The 20,771-nt window shown below is 38.8% G+C and overlaps 1 protein-coding gene across 3 annotated transcripts in view; it reads left to right on the top strand.

Annotated features, from left to right (window-relative positions):
• The window catches only part of LOC134631068 (synaptic vesicle glycoprotein 2B-like), a 44,416-nt gene that overhangs the window by 20,441 nt on the left and 3,204 nt on the right, over positions 1-20,771 (top strand). For 2 of the 3 annotated variants that reach the window (XM_063479016.1, XM_063479017.1), the window contains 8 exons: positions 94-183; positions 2,974-3,087; positions 5,417-5,505; positions 9,673-9,748; positions 10,171-10,259; positions 15,172-15,305; positions 17,693-17,893; positions 18,468-18,627. In XM_063479016.1, coding sequence (XP_063335086.1) covers positions 94-183; positions 2,974-3,087; positions 5,417-5,505; positions 9,673-9,748; positions 10,171-10,259; positions 15,172-15,305; positions 17,693-17,893; positions 18,468-18,627 — 953 coding nt within the window. Of the gene's footprint in view, positions 1-93; positions 184-2,973; positions 3,088-5,416; positions 5,506-9,672; positions 9,749-10,170; positions 10,260-15,171; positions 15,306-17,692; positions 17,894-18,467; positions 18,628-20,771 lie in introns of those variants that run through there. The other variant, XM_063479018.1, reaches the window with a different exon arrangement.

The raw sequence follows: 20,771 nt of genomic DNA, 5'->3' as shown, positions 1-20,771 counted from the left end.
ATGAACACTGACAACAGTTTTTTTTCTTTGCAACGTTCTTTCATGGCTGTGTGTAAGTTTGAATACATCTGCCTGTGTTTGTTTATGGAGCAGAATGGCAAACATGATGACGCGTGGATGATCCTAAAACAAGTCCATGACACTAACTGGAGAGCCAAGGGGCAGCCGGAAAAAGTCTTCACTGTAAGTAAATGATTTTAATTAACAATAATGATTCTTATTGCACTTTAAAATAAACTGATTTTTGTATTTGATGGTAACTTTTTAAATTTTTATTTTCAACAATAAAACGAAACCGCTCAAGGATAACTAACAGCTTACGGCACGCATTAATGTTAAGTGAAGATTTTCACATTTTTATTAGTGTCATTTCTGAATTTACCTTTACTTACCCATGTACTGACACGTAAATATATTGCTCTAGTGAGATATTTAGTAACACAGTCATTATTCTGGTACTGTCATGGTTTCCTGCTTTTTCTTCCCATATGGAAAAGATATATATAAATCTTATAAAGTTTGTATCTGTCTTGTGTGAAACTTGTATGAAAAGCATACAAGAGTGAAAACAGATATAAGATCCCTTGAAAAATTATATAATGAAACTTGTATGTTTTGGATACTTACTAAAACAATATATGAAAGTAATGAGAAAGTGGCCACTTTCATGAGTAAATCATATAAGTTTTTACTATTTCTTTTCCATATGGGTTTCTTTCTTTGTTTTGCATCTAAAGAGACATCTGTGCCTTCTAATTTGTTGATGGAGCAATAATCTATTATATTTATCAATCTATCAATCTATGTATTATTGGCTGAGTGTCTACCCTTGATAGAAAACTGTTTGGTCAGAATATATTGTGAAAGGAGTGATTTTTTTCTAGCTGAATGGGAGCATAGGATCTTTGCCGGGTTTAAGTAGTAGACTAATGATGTTTGCAGATAGAGTCTAATCGTTCTGAATTTGAGTGACCATTCTGAAAAAAGTAGGAGCTGGTGTAGGCCAAAATTCTTTGTAAAATTATGCTGGAAAACCATCTTGACCTGGGGCTTTATTTCTCAGGAGATGCTGTTGGGCTTCATCATTCAGACATTGAAAAAGGTGAATCCAGACCCACATTCTGTTCTTCAGTTTTAGATTAGATTAGATTAGATTAGATTAGATTAGATTAGATGAGATGGAACTTTATTAATCCATCTGGTGGGTTCCTCCGGGAAATTCAGTTTCCAGTTGCAGAACACCAACAGAAGTTGCATATTACAGAGTTAGAATATCAAATAAAGGGGAATGAGGGAGTGCGAACATAAGCATAAAAATATAGCGCTGTCAGCGTTAATCTTGTTAAAATGATATTAATGTCATTGCCCCGTACGTGGGGCTGCACGATGCTAACGCATTAACGAGCTCACCGTGCTAACGCGTTGATGAGCTAACCACACTAACACGTTGACTCCGTGCAGCCCCACGCACGGGACGATCCGCGTTAATGAGCTAACAGAGATTTGTCGCGTTAATGCAGTTATGGCGTTAACTCATTTTAACAAGTTTAACGCTGACAGCACTAATAAATACAGAATATATAATAGAAATAAATAGGAATACTAGTGAAATATACTCATTAATGAGATGTAGACAGCCAAAGTCTAATGCACATTTCAACTATTGCAAGACTATTGCACAGACTATTGCACAGTCTATTGCACAGTGAAAAAACACTACAGCTTAGTCGCCCTCCTTTATCCTCCTGTTTCCCCTCCCTCTCCCCTCCAGTGAGGAGTTAAACAGATTAAACAGATTGGCGTGTGGGACAAAGGAGTTTTTAAGTCTGTTGGTCCAAGATTTTGGGAGAAGCAACCTGTTGCCGAGCAGACTTCTCTGGTTGTTTATGACCATATGCAGAGGATGCCCAGCTTTCTCCATAATGTCCAGCAGTTTCTTTAATGTCCTCTGCTCTGCCACTGTCACCAGAGTGTACAGCTCCATGCCAACCACAGAGCCAGCCTTCCTGATTAGTTTTTTCAGCCTGGATGAGTCCTTCTTTGTTGTCTTTGTGTGATGCAGAAAAGGTCTCTACATGCATGGTTCCCACCATGAAGCATGGAGGAAGAGGTGTGATGGTGCTTTGCTAGTGACACTGTTGGGGATTTATTCAAAATTGAAGACACACTGAACCAGCATGGCTATCACAGCATCCTGTGCAACATGCCATCCCACCCAGTTTGCGTTTAGTTGGTCGATCATTTATTTTTCAACAGGACAATGACCCCAAACACACCTCCAGGCTGAGTAAGGGCTATTTGACCAAGAAGGAGAGTGATGGAGTGCTGCGCCAGATGGTCTCCACAGTCACCTGACCTAAAACCAATCAAGATGGTTTGGGATGAGATGGACCGCAGAGTGAAAACAAAAGCGTCAGTGCTCAGCATCTTTGGGAACTCCTTCAAGACTGTTGGAAAACCATTTCAAGTGATGACCTCATGAAGCTCATCGAGAGAATGCCAAGAGTGTGCAAAGCAGTAATCAAAGCAAAGGGTGGCTGTTTTGAGGAATCTGAAATATAAAATGTTTTGAGTTATTTCACGCTTTTTTATTTAATAAATAATTCCATATGTGTTCATTTGTAGTTTTACAGTGTATATAGTCATGAAAATAAAGAAAAAGAATCAAATGAGGAGAGAGAAACCAAGTATGTTCTGCTATAAATTTATGTTATAAAGTAAAGTAAATACACCTAATTACTATCCACATTATTAATTCTATTTTTTCGGTTAAGAAAAATTCACATTGAGAACCATGAGGCACCAGTCCACCATTGGATTTGACTGAAACAGCTACTGGTTAAAGCAGCTGCTCTTATTTTAAAATGTCTAGATGAGAAACTAAAACTGATGCTAAAGAAATCTGTTATGTTAAGAAAAAGCTACTTCGCAGTGTTTTTCAAAAAGTTTCCTGTTTTGTTTTTTTTTTTTTAGGTGATGCACATCAAGACACCGAAAACAACTGAAGACAGTTTTTTCGAGGTTCAGGGTGCAACAAGAACACCTGTACAACGATGGGCTGTTCGCTCACTCACACTCTGTAAACTGGTATGTAGGAACACAGACTGGAGCACCATCTCTAGCTCAGAATCTGGCTTGGACTTATTTTGTATTATTGTAGGTTTTTTACCTCACAATATAAGGTGCCTATTGTGATTTGACGCTATGTAAATAAAATGGAATTTATTGAGGGGTCAGAGAAGGGTGAATGTGGGTTTGTCCTAGTTAAATGTTATGTTCCCCCAGATAGTTCAAGGGATGTCAAGAAATAACAATAAAACTCTCCAGGTTGAAAGTGTCAAGAGACATGACACAAATGAATTTATTATTGTTATTATTATTACTTTAATTATTTATTTGTTAATAACTTAACTAAAAGAGACAGAGAAGCTACTATCACCACCAAAAAGGAAGAACACAAAACACGTAGTTTGGTCAAAACAATTATAAATGATCAAAACACACTCTTCTCCGCCGACTAGGAGGAAAGTTACAAGCAAACAGCACACACTGTAAAGAGAATGACACTCTGGCACCAGAGCTCGAATTTGCTTGACACAAACCTCCAGTGTTAATTTTGACAGCAAATTTTGACTAAAAATTTTTATTAAGTATAATTTAAACATCTTAAGTCTTTTTGTTTTGTTATACTTTTAGTAGACTAAATCTAAAGTTGATTTAATAGACTAAAATATAAAGTGTAAACGTTTGTCATGTTTTTACTGGTGAGAGTTGATCCACATGGTTTAAAAAGAGTCTTAGAGTGATTTTTCACACCTGTAGTGTTTAGTCCGTTCAAATGGAACTTTGCTGTATTCTCCCGTTTGGTGAGGTTTGTTTGTGCAGGTGTGAACACAGTAAACACAGTGTGGACCAAAATAACCGCACCGAGATCCTTTGGACAGGCTGGTCTCGGTACAGTTAAAGAACAAACAAACTCCAGAGCAGTTTGTTTAATGTCTGAGCATGTGCTGACCCCGATCCGAGCCAACTATCATGTGTGTTGCAGGTTTGAGCTAAAAAAACATCCTGCAGCCATGTATGCTTTGTATTCTCAATGCAGAACTATAGTTGTGTCTCTATGGGCTAGCAGCTAGCCATGAAATAACCATAAATTCTCTGTGTTCTTCAGCAGTACAGAACACTGCACTTTCTTCCTGTACTTACTTTTGTTTCTCTTTCTCCAAACACATCTGGCCAATGAGTTTACTGAACATTATTGTGTGGTTTGTAATTATGGATTTTGGCTTATTTGGAGTTCAATTGGATTTTTTGTTGTGTGAAAACGAAACAAACCAAGACAAAAGCTACAAGTTTACAAACTCATTAACTGATTCAGACCACAGTAAATGAGCTACAGGTGTGTGTGGCCGAGGAGTGGGTTCGGGGTGTACATGAGGCTGTGGTTGGCTTGGATGCGTGCAGATCCTGCACCACCAAAACCTGGTTGGGCCCTGGGCATTGTTGGAGGAAGAGTGGGTAAAGGTTAGGTGTCGGAAATGCATTCCTGCCTGTGCACTGTTGGCTCTGGGTCCATTGTGTAACTGGCGCCACCAACATTAACAGGACGCTTACATTAGAGCCTCTTATTACGTGTTTTGTTTGGGTTTCCAGCAATCAGAATCAGAGAAATTGTATTAATCCCAGATGGAAAAAAAAAAAAAATTAAAGATTTCGGGTCATACTCCAACTCAGGCTGTCCACTCTCATCCGACTGCGTAAGGCATAGAGAGGGCATAGCCTAACATATAAAACAGGAAATGACCACCGTGTATTCTATTTATTTTAACAAAGTAACTGCATTCCACCTCTTTAAATGGTAACTGTAACGGAATACAATTACTCATATTTTGTATTTTAAATACGTAACGCTGGTACATCTAGTGCGTTACTCCCAACACTGATCATTTGTAAGTTGCAGATGCCCAGAGACTCTTGCACTGCCACTCCAAGGTGAGCAGGGGTTGCGGAGGGTATAACACTTATGTTATAAATCCAATTCTGAAATTGTTGGGATGCTGTATAAAATGTAAAGGGAAACTCTAATAATTTGCAAATCTCATAAACTCATATTAACATTAGAACATAGAAATGTTTAAACTGAGATATTTTAGTATTTAATTGCCCAATTTGATGACAAAAACTTGCTTTTTCTTTTTTGAAAAACTGGAAATGGGCTAACAAAAATGTGGAAAAGCAAGTGGTGCTGAAAACAATATCCACATTCCTTGTCTTCATAGTCGCCACTTATAATGACGAGGCAATTAGGTACATGTTGTGAGGGAAAATTTCCTTGTTTTAGGAACAAAGCAGTCAGTGGTAATAAGTAAAATCTGCATGGTTCTAGGCTCATTCTGTATTTGTATATGTAAACCAGGTGTTGAGGAACGTGGCATCTCTCCTTTCTGCAGAGCTGAGATTTGCTACACTCTTCATGGCTGTCATCTGGTTCTGCATGGCTTTCAGGTAAGTTCCCAATTTCAATTCAATTTTTGATTCAATTTTATTTATATGCTGCCAAATCACAACAACAGGTGCCTCAAAGCACTTTATATTGTAAGGTAAAGACCCAAAAATAAAAGGGAGAAAACTCCAACAATCACACAACCCCCTTTGAGCAAGCACTTGACAACAGTGGGGAGGGAAAATTCCCTTCAACAGGAAGAAACCTCAGTCAGAACCAGGCGGGCAGCCATCTGCCACAACTGGTTGGGCTGAGGGGAGGAAGACAGGATAAAAGGCACACTGTGGATGACAGCTAGAGATGAATAATAATTTATGCATAATGAAAGCAGTGGTGTATAAATGCATAGTAAGAGGAAAAAGGTGAATAAAGAAGAAATACTCATGGAAAACATGTTTTCTAATGGTTAAATTCTTATTTCCAATCCAATCCAACTTTATTTATAGAGCACTTTAAAAACAACATGGCTGACCAAAGTGCTTTCCAGTAAAAGAAAAACAGATAAAAGTTAAAAAACCATACATTAAACAGACAAAGAAAGTTAAATAACAATAAAATAAATACATTAATTTAAAAAGGGATAAAATAAATAGTAAATAGTAAATATTAAAACAGGAGTAAAATAGACAATAAAATATACAATAAATAAAATTAACAAAGCAACCAAAAGCTGACTAAAACTGACTACAAGCTGACTGTGGTTCTTCTCCTTAAAAGCCTTAGAAAAAAGGTGTGTTTTTAAAAGTGATTTGAAGATTTCAAGTGTTGGGGCCAGCCTAATATGGAGGGGCAACTTATTCCATAATTTGGGGGCCACAACATCGAACCCATGTGGAAAAGAAATAGAAAAAACTTATAAAAGACTTGCATCAGATTTGGCCTACTTCATATAGTGAATCATATAAGGCTTATATGACTTACTCATGAAAGTGGCCACTTTCTCATTACTTTCATATATTGTTTTAGGAAGTATCCAAAACATACAAGTTTCATTTATATAATTTTTCAAGGGCTCTTATATCTGTTTTCACTCTTGTATGCTTTTCATACAAGTTTCACATAAGACAGATACAAACTTTATAAGATTTATATATATCTTTTCCATATGGGAAAGCTCTGCCCCCTGATGTTTCAGTCTCGACATGGGGACAGCAAGGAGTGACTGGTCAGTTGATCTGAGAGACATTTGTGGAGTGTATAGGTGTAGAAGGTCTGACAGGTAAGTAAGTAGGAGCTAGGCCATTCAAAACTTGAAAAGCAAACAATAAAATTTTAAAATGAATTTTAAAATGGACAGGAAACCAGTGTAAAGAGGCAAGAACAGGGCTAATGTGCTCATGTTTGTGTGTACCTGTCAGCAGGCGAGCAGCAGCATTCTGGACCATTTGCAAGTGGGATAGTGAAGCCTGATCAATACCAATATAAAGTGCATTACAATAATCAAGTGGTGAGTGGTCACAAATGCATGTAAAACTCTAAGTCACAAAAAGAGATAATAGGTTTGACTTTAGAGAGCTGCCTCAGCTGAAAAAAGCCATTTCTCACCACTGTACTTATCTGTTTGTCCATTTTAAGAGCTGTGTCAATTTTTACTCAAAGGTTGGTGACAATTGGTTTGACACACAGGATGTAAGAGGACCCAAGTCAGGTGGTGGGACACCAGGGCCACTTGGCCCAAATATAATGACCTCAGTCTTCTTTTCATTAAAATTTAAAAAATTCAGAGCCAGCCAGCATGCTCTTAAGGCATTCTAAAATAGGCCTGAGGGAGTTAGGGTCATTATGTTTCTGTCATGGCTACCGGACAGACTTACAAGCAGACAGAGTTCTTTGCAAACAAAAGAAGACAGTTTATTAACAACGGGGAACACCTCAGTGCTATATATATGTACAGTGAATTGGGAGGGGGGGTCCAGGGCTCTAGGGAGAGGGGGTAATCCACACACTCACTCCTCTTCAGCCACACTGGCTCCCAAAACTTCACTCATACCGCCACACACAGGAAGGGTCCGTAATCTGGTCCAGGAGGGGGATATTCAGGAGATTCAACATTTCAGCGGCAAACTGCTTTGTGCCACAGCCTTAAATAGTAGCTGGGGAAATCAGCCAGATCAGCAGCAAGTGGTGACAATCACACAGGTGTGTGGGCCAAGCGTGAGAGCCTGTAACGAGCTCTGCCCAGGCAGAGAGGAGCGAGGGAGAGGCAGAGAGGAAGAGAAAAACAAAAACAAAACCTGTAGCCAGTGTGAGCCAGCCAGAGAGACACGGGGACCATGACAGTTTCAGGGGTAGATAAATCTGACAGTCATCTGTATAAAAATAAAATAAGACTTTATGTTTTTTTTAATAATATGGCCAAGGGGAAGTAAATAAATGCCAAAAAGAAGGGGCCCGAGGATGGATCCTTGAGGTACACCACATGGGAGGGGGGCAGAGGATGAATAAAATTTACCAAGTGAGACAGAGAAACTTCTGTCAAACAGATATGACCTGAACCACTCCAAGGCTGTGCCTCTAATTCCAACATGATGTTCTAGGCGAGAAATTAAAATGTTGTGATCTACGGCATCAAAAGCTGCTGTGAGATTCAAAAGCACAAATAACACGGAATTCCCAGAGTCAGCAGTTAGTAAAATATCATTAAAAACTCTCAAAAGTGCAGACTCTGTGGTGTGAAGTGCTTTAAAACCTGATTGAAATACCTCAATTTTTTTTTTGACTGTTTAAAAAAGTCTGCAGCTGTGAAGACACTACGTTTCCAAAATTTTAGAAACAAAAGGAAGCTTTGAAATAGGTCTGAAATTATACAACAAAGAGGCATCCAGGCCAGGGCGTTTCAGCAGAAGCTGGACCACTGCCTGTTTAAAAGTTACAGGTACATCGCCTAAAGTCAGGCTGCTGTTAATAAGCCTTTGAATATAAGGTCCAATAGTGTCCCAAACTTCTTTTAAAAAAGCGATGGCGAAGGACATCACTGGGAGAGCCAGACTTGATTTGGGTAACAATTTGCCCCAGATAAGACAGAGACACGTGGTCAAAATGGCTAAAACTGCCAAAGGTGTGATAATAAGTTATTTGTAAAGAAATTCATTAAGTTGTTACTAATTAAGGTTAATCTCCTAAGACCCGAACTCTTCCAATGGCATGCATCTTTTAATTCTCTTTGATATTTGGGCTGATTGGGACCTGATGAATGTAAAAACAAAGAATTGCCAGATTTTTATTTTTTTTGTACCTGATTTTTGTTTCTGACAAAAATGAGATCCACATATGCGGATATTCGTTTAAAATTTCAATAGAACAGTGGCAGCATGATGTCCTCGTAAGTGGATATCAGGCCCTTGTAGAGCAAAATTTAGTATTTTGGTCTAGACAACCCAAAATGTGATGTCCACATATGTGGACGCCAGGTCCTAGGAAGTTAAAGGAATGGTTCGCTCAACAGACCTTTGACATTTTGTCACCATGGCTACAATGCTGAAGAAAAATCTGGTGTTGTTTTTTCTTCAATAGTAAGATTAGTAAGATTTATGCTATTGATAATTACTGAGAATAGTAAGATTTTCCAGCTTTAGGGCTGTTTTAAAGAGCAGCGATCCATTTTTCCAGACTAAATGAAGATCTGATAAATAAATGATACACCATTTCATCTCCAGCTTATGGTTATCTGCTTTAAGGTGCACATCTTAGAGTTACACCAGGGAGTCAAGTACTTCTTACTTGAGACTTTCTTTTTCAGAGGAGCAGCAGGATTCAGAGTCACAGTAAAGATGTAATACTATTGTGGGAGTAGAGTTCAGGTAGCTTACCTGCACGGTTTCTTAATAGAGTTATAATTTGGGAAATCTTTAAATAGTTGTCTACCAAGAGCTTGATGAGCAGGTATAGAAAGGACAGCCTCCAGGAGAAACTCCACCCACAGGTGGGTCAGCGAAGCAGAGAATTCGTTCTAAATACTTGCTCCCTGGTTTTTAGATCGCTGAGGAAAAAATTACCCTAACATGAATTGTATACGGTATTACCTCACAACAGATATGGGAATGAAATATGGCAACATTGCAGTTCACATGTCAGAATCCAAAATGGAGTCTGGAGTCTAAAGTGATATGATGACGAGTCACTTATATTCTTAACCTTTTGTTAATTCAGCATCTCTCATGTTTTTACAGCTATTATGGCTTGTCTGTGTGGTTCCCTGACATGATCAAACACCTTCAGCATGAAGAGTATGTGTCTAAGGTCCAGGTAATGTCATCTACTCATAAAAGAGAGTCTTAATACAGTATCATTTCAAATCTGGATGATGTATTATTTTGTATATGTGTTTTATATATTAATTTGTACCATATATGCTACATCAGGCATTTTTTTTTTTGTTTTTTGTTTTTGCTATGTGTATTTTTTGCAAAATGTATTTTAACATTTATTTCAGCTTTTTGGGGGTAAAAACAACAACAACAAAAATTCACCCTGATGACACAGAAGTCAAACCACTTACAAAAACTCATATATCAAATATAATAAACTTGGCTTTAAAGGGTTAAGTCAAAATGAATCTGCTGAATAAAAGCAATAGTACCCAAATATTTAAACTACATCAATGTCATAGCAGACAAAACAAGATTTGAGCACAGAAAACAGATTTTCATTGTTTTGTTTCTCTCTAGGTTTTCCATAAAAAACGAGTGGAGAACATGATTTTTGACTTTCCTTTGGAGAACCAGATCCATGAAGAAGTAGAATACATCCGTGACAAGTAAGCTTTAATGCTGCTTAAATTCACTGCTGGCTTGAGGTTTATCTACTTAAATATGCTGTAATTTAATATTCATTAGCTGCTGTAAAATGCATGCTAATGACAAACATTAAAGATGATGTCTGTGAAGGTTCTCAGTCATGCAGGTCATCATAGTCTAAGAAGCTTGGAAAGAAAAGCATCTGGACTTCTTTAAGTCTCCTTGAAGATGTTTCCCCTCTCATCTGAGAAGCTTCTTCAGTTCTAAGAGCAACTGGTGGAGAGTCCCAGATTTTAAGGCCTATGGGAGTGTCCCCAACAGGGACATGGACCCCCTATTGACCCTCTACCTAATCATATGATCCAAGATGTGAAAACGGGTGTGGGTCACAATCAGCCAAGGTTTCGGGTGAACCCACTGTGAAACCTAGCCCCACCTTATCATGGGATGTACTGAGGTCAAATGGCCCAGGATGTGAGTGGGCATTATTCCGTCTGGGAAGGGATCTCAAAACTGGATTATAGATGGCAGACAGTTGGTGTCGTAAGCCACCGCCTGTTTAAAGATGGTTGTTCACAGTGGACATAGATGGCTTCTTTCACTCCTCTTTCACTGTCTTCTCTGTCCAAAATGTGAACATTGACGTCCTCAAAAGAGTGACCTTTGTCGTTTAGATGCAGATGGACAGCCGAGTCTTGTCCCGTCGAGGTGGCTCTTCTATGAGGCTCTTCTAAGATGATCTGCTGTCTGAACTAAGGAAAGAATGGTTTCTTTTGTCCTGTCTGGTCTAAGAGAAAGATCCTCATTAAAATAGGGATTTGTGTTGGTGTGTGGGACTGTAGCCGATAAGTTTATATTGTTAAATGGTAAATATGAGGCAATGCATTTTAGATCATGTTATGGAGAAATGCAAAGTGATGTAATGAGTAGTGCAACAACTTACTTTCTCCTGGGAGTAAATTGTTAAGTGATTGATAAGGAAATCAGAATCACTAAATTCTAAATAATTCACATGCCTAGTCATAGAGACTGTGTGCATGACGGTCCATGTGGACACTGCCTTTGTCATCTGTGCATAAAGTGATAGAGCCAGTAACCTAACAATCAGAGGCTTGGTGAAGTTATCCTCACTTCCTTCTGGACAGATACTGAAGCCCGAGCTTCCCCTGATTCATCCATCGGAGTGCAAGTGTGTGAATTTTAGATAAAAGTACTTAGGTATAGGTAAAAGCAAACTCTAGAGACAAGGGAATCTACCAGTAGCCCTTAAATCCAGTGATGTGAAAAAGTACCCAGGCAGTCTCACAATGATGTGTATGAGGTTGGTGCAATCTGGTAGAGGGGAGAACACATCAGCAAAGGGCTGCTGCAATTCAGATACATCTGTTCTCTAGGCCATCACTAAGGAGCATAGCAAGACTGATTAAATTTGTTTGTCTGCCTGTAAATCAATCAATCTATCATTTGCCAGGCTCATTAGACAGTCTCCACCAGTCTCCATGATCGGGATAATAAATTTGCCTTGCTCCTGCCCTGTCAGTTGGCACCACCTCATAATCTTCATCATTCATTTGCCATGAGACTTTGAAGGGCCCTTGCCACTTGGCAAATAATTTAGTGGTGGAGTAATGGAGTAACATAGGCACTTTATCTTGTGGTATCCAGGCAAATAGCATTTCACAGGGAAATGTAATTGGAGGCCTTGAGTACCTTCTGCACTGCAAGCAACAGAAGATCCAATCACCAATACAATCAATGGTCCTAGTAGTTTTCATCATCACTAATGAACTTATGAATTGTGGGTTTTAGAGTCTTATTCAGCTGCTTCAACAGGCCATCTGTCTAGGGGTGATATCCACTGGTCAGAATAGACATAATACACAGGAATTCATAAAGCTCTCTCAGTGTGTGGAACATGAATGATGTGCTCTGGTCCGTCAGAATCTCTTTCAGGATTCCTATGAGAGGAGATAACCTGAAAGTATACACCGCAGCAGTGTCAGACAACCTGATGTCACCAGTGAGGGCGGCACACATAACGCAAATTCCAGAACGTTGTGATCACATCACCACACATTGATCCGACCCAGCCTTCAAACCCCAGCCAGTCTATTTACAAAATCAGCAGCTGCGCAAGGCAGGAACTATTTGCGGCCTTGATTCTCTGTTTTGGCCCTCTATTTAATTTTCACCGGCACTATCGGACACCTGTGAACATTATTATGTGCATGCTTAAAATCCACACACAATAACTCCACCAAAGCTCAGGTTCTGAACCAGGTTCTGGTGGATTAGTGACTGTGTACAGCCTGAATCCACTCTTGCCGGTTGTATACTACTACTGCCCGTCACCCCTCCCAGGGTATGGGCCTCCAAAGGTAGATCTCCAGATATTTCTTCAGATTTGGTGTATACCCTATATACCTCATTGCATTCTTACTGGAATGGTGTATGTTCATCCTGAGCCTTGGAGAGCTGGTGGCCCAGACCACCTGACCAACCTCTTTGAGTGTACACTCATTCTGGAAATGCCTGGGACGGGTGGCAGGTGTTTGTTCTGCGGGTTGGGTACAGGTACATGGTAGCTAGGCATGATGGCCACATCCTCACCTATTCTGATGTCTGCAGTGGAAGCATATAAATGAATATCTGTCACCATCAGCTCCAGCAGCCATTGTTCTCATTCAGACTCCCCCAGCTCCAGCCACCTTGGCAGCATCCTTCAGTAGGGTGAAAAACGCACAGTCCAGTCTGCTTTGAAAATGGTAAATGCACTGGTATTTATATAGCCCTTTTCTGCTCTAAGTGAACAACCGAAGCACCTTTTACTACTATGACCTTGGAGACCGAAGGTGGAGAGGTTGCCATTCCCAACCGGGACAGCAGGCTCTGCAGCAGCTTGGTCTACTTGTCCAACAAAGCCTGCAGTGACTCTAGGTGCTTAAACCCATGCTTGCTCTGGGTGCCACACAGCCATTTCAGCTAACATTTGCACCAGTGATGCTACTGGCAATAGCTAGTTCTGCTAGTAAGGATGAGGGTCAGCTTGTGATTCGTTTAGATATTTATTTGACACACTTTCAAATCAATTCAATAACATTCAGTTCAATTTTATTTTTTTTAAACACCAAATCACAACAACAGTTGCCTCAAAGTGCTTTATATTGTAAGGTAAAGACAGTACAATAATTCAGATAGATAGTATTAATATCCTCCTGCACAGCGATAAATATAAGAATATGATTTAGTCTTGAAATTTTTCTGGCTTGTTACTGGTATGCTTTCTTGGCATAAGCCTAAAGAACCACAGAACCCTTCCTGTACCGTGTGATTCCTGGCTCAGTTTGTCATAAAATAGTTCCTACAGGTGAAAACTAAAAAGGGTGAGTTGGTATTTGACTGAATAAAAATAGCTTGGAATGGACAGAGATTGAGATGTAATGTATTTTGGTTAAATTAAGGGCAAGTATGATTTGTGATTTGGGCTGTACCTCTGACTCTGAAGGACAAGTCATTAAAAAGGACATCCACAGGCATCAGATGTTTTTATCTGTCTTCAGAGTTGAGCTAAAGCTTCAAATACAGCTGTTCCCAAAACATATTGCAGCAATTTGTTCGTATTACCAAATATATATTAAAAAACAAACAACAACAACAGCAAACCAATATTCACCTATACTTAATACTCTAACTCTGGGTATTTTAACATAGGGGTTAGAGCTAGAGCTCTACACTTGTGCAGGTACCATTCACAGCTGAACCTTAGCATTCCCAAATAAGGGAATGCATCTTCAAGTTTTAAGTACAGATATAATGTATATTTTGTTATATATTTTACAAACTTCTATGCTCTTTTAGAATAAAATGCACAGAATCGGGTTTAACTTTCAGTTTGACATGAACCACATGATTATAACAGGGCTTCTTTTTCCATATATTGTATTGCCATGAAGATTGTTCCACCATTTTCACTCCAACAAGCTTTTGCATGCTTCAACTTGTGTCAGTTTTGGATTTATGCCCACTGTCCATTCTGATTCTGTGCTGATAGCAATAGAAGTGAGAGTCCATGTTTTCCATTTCTCAATCTGTATTCTCACCTGTACTTGTGTTCTTGTAGATTATTGAGCATCCTTTATATAGCATCCTTTAAAAACTTATATATAGCCAAGTTCTAACTAAATCATTATCTTCTGCTGATTCAAATATGAGAAATCTGCCAACAGCTAAGCTTGAGGAATGACTGGTCATGACCTACCTGAAACAGGAACAGATGAAATGTAAACTAGAATAAATTTTGCTGTGATGCTCATGAATTTGGGTTAGGGTTAGGCAGGAAAATACAACGTTAGTATGGTGCATTATGTATTTACAATGCTGCTTGGAACCATACCTACACTCCATGTGAATATTGTCTTCTTCAAAAATTGACTTTATGGTAATCATTTCATCCCTTTAAAAACTCTTTTCCAGCACTTTCTAAATTGTTGTCACCTACAAACAACACACTTAAAAAACTAGGCACATAAAATGTATGCTTACTTCTTACTTCCTAAAACTTCAGAAACACTACCCTGTATGCAGGGACCCTCTGGAGACAAAACTCTGCTTTAGTTATTCCACTTAGTTATTTAGTTATTCAGCTTAAACAGAAACTGATAAAATGAGTCCCTTAAATAGTTTCTTCTCCCTCGTTTAAGTACCTGTTAAGGAAACATACCTGTAGTGGAGTTTTTGATTGTAGATAATTTTGTTTCAGTGCAGTCAGGTACTGACGTGTTGATATGTAACATTTACCAAGAAAGCTGTGGTTCTATTTTGAAATTGCCCTTCTGTCCCTAAGGATTTATATTCCTGAGGTAAATTTAAACTCAAGAACACAAGTCAGTGCTTTGATTTGAGAAAGGCTCTTTGTCCATCCCATTCTCATAGGTTCATCAATATAGAGATGAAGTCAGTGAAATTTAAAGACTCTCTGTTTGAAGACTGTCACTTTGAGAACATCAGGTCCTCTGAAACAGTGTTTGAGAACTGCACCATCCACTCCACTCTCTTCTACAACACAGGTAAGTTTGAATGGGACAATTTGTTGGAATGGGTTGCAGCTTTGGTATAGAAACTAATGTGAATGTGAGTGAAAATGGATAAGAGGTTAAATCAGAAAAAACAGAATTTGTGACTACAAGTTGTTTCTACCCCTCAGGTATAAAAGGCTGATAGGGCATTATCATCACTCTGCTGGGCGGGCAGGTGGATAGGCAGCACCGTCATCCAAGTTCGTCAATGCAATAACTAGAGAACTTTACATTTTTATAAAGGGTGTCTTTATTGAACGTTATACCTACATTTTCTTTCTTTTAATGTAATGTTAATCTTTTGGGAGGACTGTAGCTCAGGAAGAACAGCAGGTCACCTACTAATGGGAAGGTTGGTGGTTCAATCCCTGTCTGCTTCAGTCTCCATGCCAAATATCCTTGGGTGAGAAACTTACTTTAAGTTACTCTCTGATGCATCTATCAGAGTATGAATGTTAGATAGAAAGCACTTGCATAGAAAAAAATGCTTGTGTGGTTGAATGAGGCAAATGTGTAAAGCACTTTGAGTGCTCAGAGGGAGTAGAAAAGTGCTATATAAGAACCAGTCAATTTATAATTTCAATATTTGTTTTTTGGATGACAGAAATCCCAGCAATTTTGAAAATATTAAACCAGGGTTTACTCTACTGCTTTCCAATTGTCTGCCTCCAGTGATTTTCATTTAGAAATGTGGTTCTACATTTTTCATTAGTTTGAGAACAATCACAGGCTTCAGCTAAACATTTTAATCTTATATCACCAAAAATGTATACAATAATTACAATAATTAAAACTGTGAGGTTCTATGTCCCTGTCATTCAAGCCGCAGTTCATAACTACAGTGTTTGCCCCCTTCCTGATTTTCTATTTTTTGTGTATGTTTGTCACACAGGTCATCAAACAAATGTAAATATTAGACAAAGATAATACAAGTAAACACAGAATATAGTTTCTAAATCTCTAAATCTCTTGAGTCAGAAAAAGGTTACAAAGCCATTTCTGAAGCTGTGGGACTCCGGCAAACCACAGTGAGCACTGTTGTAAAACATGGAACAGTGGTGAACATTCCCAGAAGTAACCGGGCACAGAAATTTACCCCATGAACGCAGTAACAACTTATCCAAGATGTCACAAAAGACCCCAGAACAACATGCAAAGAATGAATATATGTAGCTCTGTGTTCCAACATTCAGAAGAAGGAACTGTTGTCATGGCTAGAAAATGATGAGTTACAACACATATTCTATGGCAAGAGGGAGCCAGGACAACGGGGGGAGATATCATCATCACCCCCACCCGAGATTGTGTACCAAGGGCCAAGTACAATGGAAGAAGGATCGTTGAGTGTGAGAGGAATTGACCTGAAATATAGGATCGTGGAGAAGCTTAAAACCTGGACCCTCCACAGCTGGTTACCAAGATTACATGAAGTACCCCTGAAGGTCTACTAGATGATGTGAATGCAGCACTATGGACAATTCCTACTGTGACCATCATCAAGACTAATCAGCTGATCTACACCACGGCAGCAGTAATCAGTGAGATGATTGAATACAAGATGAACAGCCAGAAGGAGCAGTACCCTCCATGGAGAGGGAGACTAGATGAAAAAATCAAGGTAGCACGAAGGGAAGTTAGCCAATTATCGGAGCTGCAGAAAGGTGCAATGAAGAAGGTGTCAAAGAAGTACGGCAAGCTGTCCATACCTGAGGCCTTGTGAACTGCCAAGCAAAGACTCACCTGAAGAGGTACTGAAGGCAGGAGAATAAACCTGGTGTTCTCCACAAAACTATTCAAGGTATACACTCAAGGTATGAAGTGAAGAGCACTGCAAGAGCATTGGGGGTAGTGGATCCAAGAGCAGACCATAGCAACCTCCCTGAACAGGATCCAGTAACCATCGCAGTGGCAGAGATCCAAGAAACAGTTGGACAGCACCAGACCCTGACATGATTCCCGCCTACTGGCTGAAGAAGCTGACTGCACTCCATTAGTGTCTAGCAGCACAAATGAACCAGCTGCTAGTCAACGAGACACACCCAGAATGGCTAAAACCTTTTACCAGTTGTGTGTGTGTATCGTAAAACTGTTTTCCTATATCTGTATAGTGTAGATCTGTATATCTGAGACTACTAATATGACTGATAAATCACAAAGTTATGGACAGTTTTTCCGTTTTTTGTTTGTTTATTTATTGTATTTATAGCAGTATTCAAATGCAAAAACAAGTCAATAAACCTTTTAGAGATATGATGAGGTGTCAGTTAATGGATCTTGTAATTTAGTTCCGAAAACATCTGCAAACACAAAAGCCATTTAAAGTATATTAACACTAAAGAGTAAAGTAAATTATATAATAACCTTTCTGCTCTCTGTAGACCTGTGGGAGGCGAAGTTTATTGACTGTAAGATGGAGAACACCACCTTTGAACACAACAAGCACGGCTGCCACCTAGATACTGCTAAGGAGAATGATGTCCTCATCTACCTGGTCAGCTTCCTAGGCAGTCTGGCAGTGCTGCCAGGCAACATCATCTCAGCTCTCTACATGGAGAAGATTGGCAGAGTAAAGATCATAGGTAAATTATGGAAGTTTGTTTGTAAAGGAGTTAGGAATGCAGTCAAGGAATACTATGTATATCTTTCATATTTTCGTACCGTATGTAATGTTGTAGAACTTGTATTTTGTGTTGTATTTATTGCATTTCTGAAAGTTTCTGAGAGTTTCAAAGGGGCTTCCTGGTTAAATAATGTGTTTTAGTTGTCATCTGAGATTGCGTTTACCCAATTTTAAGACCTCCTAAAGACCAGATTCTTTTTTTTATTATATCCTGATACATTAAACTTAATTTAAAGAGGGTATTTTCTTTTTACAGGGAGTGTAAATCTGTGAGTCTGCATTTCAGTTCATTGTTTCATTGCATACCTGTGGTGGCATTCAGAAGCAATGTTGTGTCACTGTCCAAACATTTCTGGACATAATTTCACCTAGCTTCACATCTATATTTGATTATCTTATATAGGCCATAACTTCATATTACATTATTTTAGAACTTATGTTATAATGAACTCTTAATGCATTCTATAAATATGTTGCAATTTATTAAAAATACAGATTCTACAGGATTCATTACAAAACTCTGATCTCCTTAGGTGGCTCCATGCTGATTTCAGCAGGCTGTACATTTTTCCTGTTTCTAAGCTTCAGCCAATCAGCAATCATTGCACTACAGTGTCTGTTCTGTGGTGTTAGTGCAGCTGCATGGAATGGGATTGAGGTGGTGACTGTGGAACTGTATCCAGCTTCAAAGAGGTACCAGTATTTTTCTTCTTATATATACACACACCTATACGTGTGTGTGTGTGCGTGCGTGCGTGCGTGTGTGTGTCAAAAGTGTGACACACACTACAAGTGTCTAGCTTTTGACACTACCAGCCCAAAAGTTTGGACACACCTTCTCATTTAATGGTTTACTTCATTTTTACTACTTTGTACATTGTAGCTAAAAACTGAAGACATCAAATATATGAAGCAATATATATGGAATTATGTAGCAAGATTAGATTCTGAAAGGAGCCATCCTTTGCTCTGTTGATAGCGCTGCAAAAACTTGGCCTTCTCTCAAAGAGCTTCATGATGTAGTCACCTGAAATGGTTTTCACTTCACAGGTGTGCCTTGTCAATGTTCATTTGTGGAATTTCTTGCCTTCTTAATGGTTTTGGGACCATTAGTTGTGTTGTGCAAAAGTCAGATTGGTACACCGCTGACAGCCCTATTTGACAACTGTTAGAATTCATATTATGGTAAGAACCAAATAGCTAAGCAAAGAGAAATGACACTCCATCATTACTTTAAGAACTGAAACTCAGTCGGTCTGGAAAATTTCTAAAACTTTGAATGTCACTTCTTGAGTCACCTCTGCTGCTGCGGATAAATTCATGTGAGTCACCAGCCCCAGAAATCACAAGTTAACAGCACCTTAGATTAGAGTCCAGATAAATGCCACACAGAGTTCCAGTAGCAGACCCATCTCTACTTTAACTGTTCAGAAAAGACTGCACAAATCAGGCTTTTATCGAGTCTTTGTGTGATGCAAAAGGTGAACTGATGGTCTCTACATGTATGGTTGCCACCTTGAAGCATGGAGGAGGAGGTGTGATGGTCTGGGGGTGCTTTGCTGGTGACACTGTTGGGGATTTCTTGAAAATTGAAGGCACACCGAAGCATAGCTACCACAGCATCCTGCAGCGAATTTCCATCCCATCCAGTTTGCGTTTAGTTGGACAATTATTTATTTTCCAACAGGACAATGACCCCGAACACACCTCCAGGCTGTGTAAGGACTATTTGACCAAGAAGGAGAGTCATGGAGTGCTGCGCCACGCTGCCTGGCCTCCACAGTCACCTGACCTAAATGCAATCAAGATGGTTTGGGATGAGATGGAGGCAAAAGGGCCCACAAGTGCTCCGGGAACTCCCGGAGCCGGTTCTGGGAACTCCCTTCAGGACTGTTGGAAAACCATTTCAAGTGACTACCTCATGAAGCTCATCGAGAGAATGCCAAGAGTGTGCAAAGCAGCAATCAAAGCAAAGGGGGGCAATTTTGAAGAATCTAAAATATAAAACATGTTTTGAGTTATTTTACACTTTTTTGTTTAGTGCATAATTCCATATGTGTTCATTCATAGTTTTGATGTCTTCAGTAATAATCTACAATGTAGATTATATATATATATATATATATATATATATATATATATATATATATATATATATATATATATATATATATATATATATATAGATATATATCTATATATATATATAGATATATATAGATATATATCTATATATATATATAGATATATATATAGATATATATATATATATATAGATATCTATATATATATTGTTACGTCCCTCTGCAGCCTCTAATCTGCTCAGTGTGTTCAGCTGGTGCTAATTGGCCACACCTAGTCAGGTGTGGATAAAAGCATACCTGAGGCAAGCTTCCCAGAGAGCTCACTTGTCTTTGCCTTGGTGGCACCAGCCATTTTAGCCAACCTGGTATTCCATTTTAAGATAAAACCTCTTCTCACGTACACTCTGGTATTCATCTCCTTTTTTATGTTGCGGCTTTTGAGCCGGGTCGTAAATAAATAAATAAATAAATATATAATTTTTTTTTCTTTTTTGGGACAAGCAAAACATGGATCAGTGCATCTGATGAAAAATTTCCATTCCTAAAACCGCAGATTACAATATCCCCATATCACATATCCCTGACCACTTGAACACATTATATTAAATTCAGTAGGTAAACATAATATTCATATTCCAAAGACTTCTTTTTTTAAATCTTTTATTTCTTCTTTGTTGTTGTTGCTCAAATATGCTGCTGGGATCAGATTTAAAATGAGCCTGTGTTTTTTAATCACATTTGTTTTTTATTTGC

Source organism: Pelmatolapia mariae, linkage group LG7 (genome assembly GCF_036321145.2).
Source record: "Pelmatolapia mariae isolate MD_Pm_ZW linkage group LG7, Pm_UMD_F_2, whole genome shotgun sequence".
Taxonomy (NCBI): Eukaryota; Metazoa; Chordata; class Actinopteri; order Cichliformes; family Cichlidae; genus Pelmatolapia; species Pelmatolapia mariae.
Note: the sequence above shows the minus strand (reverse complement) of the source record. Positions and strands in the feature narration are given on the sequence as shown.